At 40.9% G+C, this 10,855-nt stretch overlaps 2 protein-coding genes across 2 annotated transcripts; both read right to left on the reverse strand.

Annotated features, from left to right (window-relative positions):
- Positions 1-2,531: 2,531 nt before the first annotated feature.
- Positions 2,532-4,896, reverse strand: LOC127547168 (pre-mRNA-splicing factor 38A-like). Its single transcript, XM_051974015.1, has one exon. It carries the CDS (start codon positions 4,705-4,707, stop codon positions 3,886-3,888), a length of 822 nt encoding a protein of 273 aa, XP_051829975.1. The 5' UTR covers positions 4,708-4,896; the 3' UTR covers positions 2,532-3,885.
- Positions 4,897-9,370: 4,474 nt separating this feature from the next.
- Positions 9,371-10,585, reverse strand: LOC127543856 (pre-mRNA-splicing factor 38A-like). The gene has a single exon (XM_051970181.1). The coding sequence runs from the start codon at positions 10,292-10,294 to the stop codon at positions 9,371-9,373; it is 924 nt and encodes a 307-aa protein (XP_051826141.1). The 5' UTR covers positions 10,295-10,585.
- Positions 10,586-10,855: the final 270 nt, after the last annotated feature.

A 10,855-nucleotide genomic window follows, 5' to 3' on the forward strand; every position in this document is an offset into this window, starting at 1 on the left:
TCAAATTCTCCATTTCACTTAGGCAGTCTAAGAATCAGAAGATAATCTAGCTCAATAAAGGAACCTAGAAGTGAAGCTCAATGTATACTTTACACTGGGGAGACTTTAAAACTTTCAAGATTCAGCCTGGTGGTACCAGACTAAGATCTGGAAGGGAGACAACCAAATCTTAGTCATCAGAAAGTGACCTTGACAGAGAAAGAGCGTCTCTATACAAAAGATATGATAGAGGAAGAAATCACAGGACTACTTTGATGAATGGGGATGTACCAGGAGAAGGAATAGGAATAGAGAGATTGAGGAGTTGGGGGTGACAGTTGAATTATGAATTTAGGTTCCTGAAAGGGGGTGACCTGGCCAATAATAGGGGAGTGATGAAGTTTGGGGCTGGAACTGGGAATACTGAGTTCAGTTTTGAACATACTGAATTTACATGTCAGACTTGTATCCGGTAGGTTCCCAAAGCCTTGGTGTGGATTTCTGGGTAATGACACCTTGAATGGTGTGTTAGGCAGAGATACTGAAGAATGGATTCCCATGGCTAGCAGGGAGAAGGCATGATACAGATCAGGTTAGCTCCACTGTCCCACTCTCAGGGGAGGTCATCTATCCAGACATCCATGTTATATCAAGTTCCTGAGACTTATCCTCTGCAGAGGTGTTGGACAGCCTCACCATGCCATGGCTTTTCAGAAATACCAGCCATGCCATAAGGTTAAATTCTCCCAATAAATTTATCTCTGACTCATCCCATGGCCACTACCTCTTTTGGGTCAGTCCACCATGACTGACATGCCTCTTTCTCCTAAACCTCCTCCCTGCCATGTGGTAACTCTCCTAACTCCCCAATGCTTCCCAACTTCGCTTCTCCTCCTTATACCTACCTAACTCTTTTTTAAGATGCTGTCACTTTCAGGATTTAGCCTGCAAGCTAAGGACATGCCCCAACCTCATAGGGTGCTCTCTTCACATCACAGTTGCCTATATGACATTCTTTTGCTACTCTATAAATAATCCATGAAACCCCTGAAGTTACTCCAAAGCCCTCAAGCTAGTGCTGGACTACTAAACTTGGGCCACGGAAAGACTGTAAAGTTCTCAAAGATGATGCTGTGAATGTGCTGCACTTGATACACCAGCAAATTTGGAAAACAGTAGCCACTGGATTGGAAAAGATCAGTTCATATTCCAGCCCCAAAGAAGGGCCATGTCCAGGAATGTTCAAGTTACTGAACAATTGGGCCCATTTTCCGTGCCAGCCAGGATACGGTTAAGATTTTGCTAGCTAGTCTTCAATAATATGTGACCTCAGAATTACCAAAAAAGCAGGCTAGTTTTGAAGAAGCAGATGAACTAGAGACCAGATTGCCAGCAGTTTAGTTTAAGATTGAAAAAGGATCAACAACAATACTATATGAGGATATATTTTGATGGAAGTGGATATCTTCGACAATGAAAAGATCCAATTCAGTTCCAATTGATCAATGATGGACAGAATCAACTACACCCAGAGAAAGAAAACTGGGAAATGAATGTGGACTACTTACATTTTTGTTTTTCTTCCTAGGTTATTTTTACCTTCTGAATCCAATTTTTCTTATGCAACAAAAGAACCGTACAGATCTGTGCACACATATTGTATTTAAGATATACTTTAACATGTTTAATATGACTGCCTGCCATCTAGGGGAAGGAGTGGAAGGAGGGAAGAGAAAAGTTGGAGCAGAAGTGAGTGCAAGGGACAATGTTGAAAAATTACTCATGCATATGTTCTGTCAAAAAAAAAAACTATAATAAAAAATTAGCTAGCTGTGTGAAGGAGAGAGGAGAGACTGGAAGTATGAAAACTAATTAAGAGGCTATTTTAATAGTCCAGTTGAGAGGTGCTGAGGATCTACTGGTAGAATGTTTGATGAGTGAACAAAGGAAAGAATGAATGAAAAAATGAATGAATGGATGAGTGGATGAACTAACAATGTATTTTTAAAGATATTTCCTAATATCATCTTACAGTTTTTATCTCTAGTTAAAAAAAATAAGTTGTTTCTGTAAGACTTGAAAAAAGAAAGATGTGTTGTGTTTTGTTTTGTTTTTAACCACTTTCTTCTCTTCTATATTATATGCTGAAGTTATTTTAAGGTTATGCTGCTTGGCCCAGATCTATATTCTCATACTATACTACTGCTATTATTTACAGCTCTTCAATAGCTGAAAAGACTCTAGACCATTTACACTTTTGTTTTTGAGCACCTGGTTCTGAAAACCAACCAAATTTACTTGAGTTGTAAACATATCAGTACAGTAGTCTACAGAAAAGAAAAAAAAACCAAGCAGATTCCTAGATTTTAAGTATATTTTTTATCAGCAGTTGACCTTTAATTGGAGTGAGATCGGTACTTTATGACATATAATAGTATGCACTATATATATATGTATATGTGTGTATGTGTGTGTGTGGTTTGTACACATATATAAAAAATAACAAGTTTGGCATATAATACCATAAATATAAATATAACCATTTGCCCAAGTGATACAATAAATATGTTGAAAGCTATTATATATCATACTCAGGTTTCCTTACATGCGGTTGCTAGAATTTATTTCTAAAGGCTAAAAGTACTTTCGCATATGAGTAAAATTATATGGAAGATGGAGATAATGATTAAACTCTCAGGCAGCTGTGCAGTTCTTTCTCCTAAAGATACTTGGGTTTGATCCATCATCCTCAGGGATTTTTTTTTCACTTTTTTCTTGAGTTCTTTTCTGTGTATTTTTATTTTAAATAGCTTTGATACACATATTCTGTTTTTACATAAGCTGCATTTCCTCCTTTATTCAACAGTGTGCTGGTAAAATATTTAACAATCGATTTGAGAGATGGAAGGGATGGAGGAGAATATATACAGTTCACAATTTTAAGTTTAAACAGCATTAACATTTTCCCATCACTTTCTTAAGCTTAGAAAACCAACAAAACAATACATTAAGCCTTGATTTGTAGTATTTGCTGTTTTCCCAAGGTGTAAATGCTCTCACTGAAAATATAACAGCTTAGTTGAAGCTAGCTCCAGCAGACATTGTTTGTGTCCATGTTCTCTACCCTCCCAGAGAACCATACCTTATAATGATTTTTTTCTAAGAGAAAAAAAAAAATCAGCAAATCAATCAACACGTCCCCCCCCAAAAAAAAAAAAAATCTAACATTATAGTCAATGTTCCACACTTATGGACCATCCCCATCTTTGCAAAAAAATTAGGACATGTATTTTCCTTGGGGAACAAGCTTGTTCTTTATTATTTCACAACATTCAGTTTCTAATGTTTTATAGTTGTTCTTTCCATTTGCATTGTTGTAATCATTGTATACATTGTTTTTCTGGCCCTACTTAATTTATTTTGTTTCAGTTTATATAAATCTTGCAGCGCTTCTTTGTATTCATTGTGTTCATTATTTCTTAGAGCACCTAAATATTCTGTTCCATCCATGATAAATCCATCACTTAATGAAGTTCTTTTTTTTTATCACCCCCCAAAAAAAGATTGAAAAAGAAATACAACAAGGCTTTATAGTGTCAACTTACTTGTTTAACTTTAATGCTTTCACACTCCGGGAGATTTAAGGGTTCGAGGTACAGGATTTAGCACAATCTACTATTTTTGTGATTTTTCTTCAACATTTTCAGAGCATTTTGAATGGCTTTGTGTCTTTGGCTTGACTAATGGCCTGGGGACTTTAATAAAAAACAATAAGTAGTATAGTACTTAAGATCTGCTCCGCTGGGATCAGCACCTTCCCAGAGAATAGCTGTGCATCGACACCCGCACTAACCCGGGGACCTACTCCGAGCCTGACACAGACACTTTCTGCGCAGGGATCGGCTCTTAAAGGATCGACATGGGCACCGCGTAGGGAACCGGCTCGGTGTTCGGGCTCGACTCTCTTGGACTCCTGCTATGACATCTTTCCTGACTGTTGGCTATCTTCCTCCTTTTGGGAGACGGGTTCTCCATTCCTCTGTACGGCCGTTTTAGGGAGCCTCTGTCCGGGTCTTTGTAGCTTTGCAGACGATGATACTCGGATGGATTCGTTTCTATCTGGTCTTGGTCCATCTCTTCTTCCTCACTGGACTTCACATCCTCCATTTCCTCCTCCAAGTCGCTGATTGGAAGCTCCAGTAAGCCAATTTCTTCTAGCATATGGTCCTTCTGGAGCCGGGGCAGGATGATATCACAAACCTGTCCACTGTGTAGCAGTTCATCAATAAACTCATCTACGTGTATGAATTCAAAGTCTCCCTTTCGGTTCTGGATCCTAATTTTTCGATTATCATTGTACAGAGGTTCCAGATATTTGTAGCAGTCCATGGTTGTGCCTGTCAACCTCATATACAAGGCCCCCAAAACACGGACATACTTGAAATATACATTTTTAATGAATTCAATGATGAGGTTCTTCTCTGGTTGTATCTGCAGCATTTTCAAGGTCAGGCAGAGGAATAGTGTTGGCTTGATATTGCTGCCATAGACGCCCCCCACAGATCTCAGGTCCATGGCTTTGTTCGCGAGTAGCTCAGCTGTGAGCCCAAAGCACTCCTCCTTCCAGTATTTGGACTCGTAAATTCGATTCCGGATTTTCTTCTCTACTAAGTATTGCAAGTTGGTGCCCTGGGTGTGGTGGGCGTCGTTCACTGGGCGGTTGGCCATCTTGGGCTAATCACTCCCTTTTAGTGCAACAAGACCGCTGCAGACAGGGAAGGAACAAGAGAAATTCCCTCCTTTCTCCTCCTTTCTCCTCCTTTCTCCTCTTTCTCCTCCTTTCTCCTCCTTTCTCCTCGAGCGCCAGCAAGTTCCCTGCTTGAAGTCTTTGCCTGAAAATGCCTTCCGAGCTAACCTCTTTATATATACCCTGCCAAGGCTTGTAGATGACAAAAGCTCACTCAAGGAAAAAGCTTTACACTTTGGCAAGGTATCACCTGGAGTTCACACCTGCTTAAGTGTCAACACCTCCTTACCTGGGTTGTCAACTCGATTCTCTCTGATTGCCTCAACCAATGGTAAAGCTGCAACTGAGCCAGATCCTAACCTTTACAAGCCAATAATCTTCTAAAGAATGTAACTTGCAAGTTGTTTAGGTGAAGAGGTGTTAATAATATTCCTAGGACTCGACTTTCAAAATGGCTGAGAGGAGAATGCTACATTTCTTTCTGTTAGATCGGGCTCTTAGATAAGGGCAGACCCAAGATATCACCTGGAGTTCACACCTGCTTAAGTGTCAACCCCTCATTACCTGGGTTGTCAACTCGACTTTCTCTCATTGCCTCAACAAATGGTAAAGGCAGATCATCTCCTTTACAAACCAATTATCTTCTGAAGAGTATAATTTGCAAGTTGTTTAGGTGAAGAAATGTTAATAATATTCCTAGGGCTCCACTTTCAAAAGAGGCTGAGTTAGGTGCCCATCAGTTGGGGAATGGCTGAATAAGTTTCGATGGATGAATGTTATATAGTATTATTGTTTTATAAGAAACAATCAGTAAGATGATTTCAGAGAGGTCTGGGGAGACTTATAATGAACCGATGCTAAGTGAAATGAGCAGAACCAGGAGATCAGTATATACAGCAACAGCAAGATTATATGAGGACCAATTCTGATGGACGTGGCTCTTGTCAACGATGAGGTGATTTAGATCAGTTCCAATGGTCTTATGATGAAGAGAGCCATCTGCACCCAGAGAGAGGACAGGGGGAACAGAATGTTCCCTTGTATTTTCACTCTTTTTGTTGTTGTTTGCTTACATTTTGTTTTTCTCCATTTTTTTCTCTTTATGATGATTGTTCTGATGCAGCATGCTATTTGTGGGAGTATGTATAGAGAACTTGCATGTGTTTAACATATATGGGATCACTTGCTGACTGGGGGATGGAGTGGGGATGGGAGAGAAAAGAAGACAAGGTTTTGTAGGAGTGACTTTTGAAAATTATCCATGTCTATATTTTTTGGGGAAAAAAAGCTTTAGTTAAAAAATATTCCACAGCAAAAACAAATATCAGTTATTTCCCTGAGGTTAAATTCTCCCTATAAATGTATTTATGTATATTCCATGGCCCCTGCCTCTTTGCAGTCAGTCCATCCTAACATTCTGCTTCATATCTTTCTCCTGAACCTCCCCCATGCCATGTGGTATCTCTCCTACCTCTTTTATGTTTCTCAACCCACTTCTCCTCTTTACACTTAACTAATTCTTTTTAAGGTACTAAGTCCCTTTCAATCTAGCCTGCCAGGCTTTTGCCAAAGAGAAGAATGGCCATTGTGAATTCTTCACATGACTGAATCCCAACTTTTGGTGCCTACTGTCATCTGGTATCTCCATCAACCACATCAGGATTGATAAGGGTCTTTTTTATTAAATTGTCTGTTGGAATCTTTACAAACTGCTAACTCATTAGAGTTGATAGATTATTGATCCGATCTTACAAGAAGATGTTTGGGGCCAGAACCTGAAACAAGGTACTAAGTAGAACTAATTGATACAATGCTTGTGTTTGCATCTTTACTCATTGGAGTTCACACGTTGGGGAAATTTCAGGGTTTAGTATGAGTTAGCTGAATTCATACCTCCCTTGAAGCTCTTAGGGCCAGAGAGCACTATGGGAGAAATCCATAATTCCTCTCTCTAGTATCCCACAATTCCTCTCTCTCGTATAAAAGAGACAGACAGAGGCTCTCAGAGAGAATTCAGCCAAATTACATGAATAGAAGAGAGTCAAGTCAGAAGAAGCCACGAGTCGGAGCTGAGCTAAAGATTGAGAAGGCTCTCTCAAAGGCACAACCAGATTCATCTTCATCTCACATCACTGTGGTAGCTGGGCTCCTGCACTTCCCCCACTGAGACCAAGCTGGTCTGAAAGACTGGCCAGAAAGCTGGCCGAGCCCCAAGTGAAGGAGACAAGAGATACATTCCATCTTTGTGCTGGCTGGAGGCTGAAAAAGCAGAGGCAGAAGCAAAGGACAAAACTGCAAGAGCCTTACAGGCTCCTTTTGTCTCTAGCTTTTCTCTGGTGATAATGAGTGGTGGCTCTCTTGCTGTGTATTCAGGTGCTGACTTTGCTGGAGGTCCCATTTCATGATTTCTGGCTGATGATTTGGTGTACTTTTGGGGTAGAAGAATTTACTTGCTGTAGTTTCCCATTGAATTTCTTCAACATTATTGATTTTAGTGGAATGTTTTTATTTTTGCTAAAATGCCTCACTGAGGCAGCCAAAATGTCCAGAAGTTTGAAACCACTTTTTCCTGAATGATAGTTCATGAGCCCTGACCAGTGTGCTCCTCATTTAAAATCATCTTATAGGCATAATTAACTCTTAGCAGAGCCCTTTATTAAAAGGCAGTAAGAATAGTAAAAGAAAATATTTCCCTTATAAAAATGGGGCATTTCCCTGAAGAAATACTCATAGAATCAGAGGGGAGGGTGAGTACAGAGTACAATGGTAGCAAAACGCACTGGTAGGGAACACTATGGCTAAGGTAACTTTTTTTTTTAATTTAAATTTTATTTTATTTAATAATAACTTTGTATTGACAGAATCCATGCCAGGGTAATTTTTTACAACATTATCCCTAGCACTCGCTTATGTTTCGTTTTTTTCCCCTCCCTCCCTCCACCCCCCCTCCAAGATGGCAAGCAGTCCTGTATATGTTAAATATGTTGCAGTATATCCTAGATACAATACATATTTGCAGACCCTAACAGTTCTCCTGTTGCACAGGGAGAATTGGATTCAGAAGGTAAAAATAACTCGGGAAGAAAATAAAAAATGCAAATAGTTCACATTCGTTTCCCAGTGTTCCTTCTTTGGGTGTAGCTGTTTCTGTCCATCATTTATCCATTGAAACTCAGTTAGGTCTCTTTGTCATAGAAATCCACTTCCATCAGAATACATCCTCATACAATATCGTTGTCAAAGTGTATAATGATCTCCTGGTTCTGCTCATCTCACTTAGCATCAGTCCATGTAGGTCTCTCCAAGCCTCTCTGTATTCATCCTGCTGGTCATTCCTTACAGAGCAATAATATTCCATAACATTCATATACCACAATTTACCCAGCCATTCTCCAATTGATGGGCATCCATTCATTTTCCAGTTTCTAGCCACTACAAACAGGGCTGATACAAACATTTTGGCACATACAGGTCCCTTTCCCTTCTTTAGTATCTCTTTGGGGTATAAGCCCAGTAGTAGCACTGCTGGATCAAAGGGTATGCACAGTTTGATAATTTTTGGGCATAATTCCAGATTGCTCTCCAGAATGGTTGGATTCGTTCACAACTCCACCAACAATGCATCAGTGTCCCCGTTTTCCCACATCCCCTCCAACATTCATCATTATTTTTTCCTGTCTTCATGGCTAAGGCTGCTGACACTGCAGGACCCTGCATAGAGTAGGTGCAAATACACTTTATAAAATGGAATCGAACGAACCTTCACATCACAGTTGCCTATATGACATTCTTGTGCTGTTCTGTAAATAATCCATGAAACCCCTGAAGTTCTTCCAAAGCCCTCAACTTAGTGCTGGACTACTAAAATTGGGCCACTGAAAGACTTTATAAAATGCTCAAAGATGATGCTGTGAATGTGCTGCAAATTTTGGAATTTTGGAAAATTTCCAAATTTGGAAAACAGCAGCCACTGGGTTGGAAAAGATCAGTTCATATTCCAACCCCGAAGAAGGGCCATGTCCAGGAATGTTCAAGTTACTGAACAATTGGACCCATTTCCCGTGCCAGCCAGGATAAGGTTAAGATTTTGCTAGTTGGCCTTCAGAATTATGTGACCTCAGTATTACCAAAAGAGTAGGCTAATTTTGACGAAGCAGATGAACTAGAGACCAGATTGCCAGCAGTCATGATTGTGGAGAGAGCAGGGGAGTTCCAGAAAAGCTTCTACTCCTGCTTAGTTGACTGCACTACATCTCTTGACTGTGTACATCACAAGGAAATATGACAAATCCTCAAAGAGAGGGGAAGACCTCTCACCTTACTTGTCTCTTGACCTTCCTGCATGTGGGACAAGAAGCAAAATTTAAAACTGAACAGGAAATAACAGATTAATTTAAGATAGAAAAAGGAATACAACAAGGCTTTATATTGTCAACGTATTTAATTTAAAAGATGTAGGGTATATAACATATGAAATATATGACAACATAATCGTCTATTTTTTTTTATTTTACTTCGACATTTCGGGGAACTTTAAGTGTTTTCTTTGTGTCTTTGGTTCGGTTGATGGCCTGGAGGCTGATAAAGAATAGTGGCGCAGTACTTCAGATCTGCTTCGAGCCTGCCATGGCAATTAGCCTGGGACTATGTCCGCACCCGGGACCGCCTGCGTGCCCTGGACCGCCTCCGTGCCCGGGACCGCCTCCGTGCCCGCGACCGCCTCCCTGCTCGGGACCGGCTCCGTGCCCGGGACCGCCTCCGTGCTCGGGACCGGCTCCGCGCTCTTGATCGACTCCTGTAGCGTCTTGAGCTCCTCCTGTGACATCTTTCCTGACTGTGGGCTATCTTCCTCCTTTTTGGAGACTGACTCTCGCTTCCCCTGTAGAGCCGTTTAAGGGAGTCACTGTCTGGATCTCTGTAACTTTGCCGACAATGATACGGGGATGGATTCATTTCTAGCTGTTCTTCATCCTTCTCTTCTTCCTCACTGGAGTTTACACCCTCCATTTCCTCCTCCAAGGCACTGATTCGAAACTCCAGTGAGTTAGTTTCTTCCAGCACATGGCGCTTCTGGAGCCGGGGCAGGATGATATCACAGACCCGCTCACTGTGGAGCAGTTGATCGATAAACTCATCTACGTGTATGAATTCAAAGTCTCCGTTTCGATTCTGGATCCTAATTTTTCTACAGTCATTGTACAGAGGTTCCAGATAATTGTAGCAGTCCATGGCCGTGCCTGTTAACCTCATATACAAGGCCCCCAACATGCGGACATACTTGAAATCTTCATTTTTAATGAATTCAACGACTATGTCCTTCTCTGGTTGTATCTGCAGCATTTTCAAGGTCAGGCAGAGGAATGGTGTTGGCTGGATGTTGGGGCCAAAGACACCCCCCACAAACCTCAGTTCCGTGGCTCTGTCCACGACCAGCTCAGCTGTGAGCCCAAAGCATTCTTCCTTCCAATACTTGGACTCGTAAATTCGAGTCCGGATGATTTTCTCCACCAAGAATTGCGGGTTGGTGCCATGGATGTGGTGAGCATTCTTCGCTGTGCGGTTGGCCATCTTGGGCTAATGCTCCCTTTCAGTGCAACAAGACCGCTACCTGACAGGGAAGGAAAAAGAAAAATTCCCTCCTTTCCCCTTGAACACCAACAGATCTCTGTCTTGAAATGCCCTCAGAGAGAATCTCTTTATATATATCCTGCCAAGGCTTGTACATGACATCTGTTTACCCAAGGAAAAAGCTTCATTCTTTGGCAAGGTATCACCTGGAGTTCACACCTGCTTAAGTGTCAATCCCTCATTACTTCGGTTGTCAACTCTACTTTCTCTGATTGCCTTAAATGGTAAAGCTGTAACTAGCCAGATCATCTCTTTTACAATCCTAAGACCTTCTGAAGAATATAACTTACAAATTATTTTAGTGAATAGATGTTAATAATATTCCTAGGGCTCAACTTTCAAAATGGCTGACAGGAGAATGCTACATTTCTTCCTCTTAGATCTGCTCTTAGATAAGGGGCAGAGCCAAGATGCACAGGAATCAAAGTGGAGGTCTCCCAATATTCCCCTCCAACGACTTTAAAATAATGCCTTAAATCCATAGTTTCTTATAAAATGATA

The sequence above is a fragment of the Antechinus flavipes genome, chromosome 1 (assembly GCF_016432865.1).
Source record: "Antechinus flavipes isolate AdamAnt ecotype Samford, QLD, Australia chromosome 1, AdamAnt_v2, whole genome shotgun sequence".
Lineage (NCBI taxonomy): Eukaryota > Metazoa > Chordata > Mammalia > Dasyuromorphia > Dasyuridae > Antechinus > Antechinus flavipes.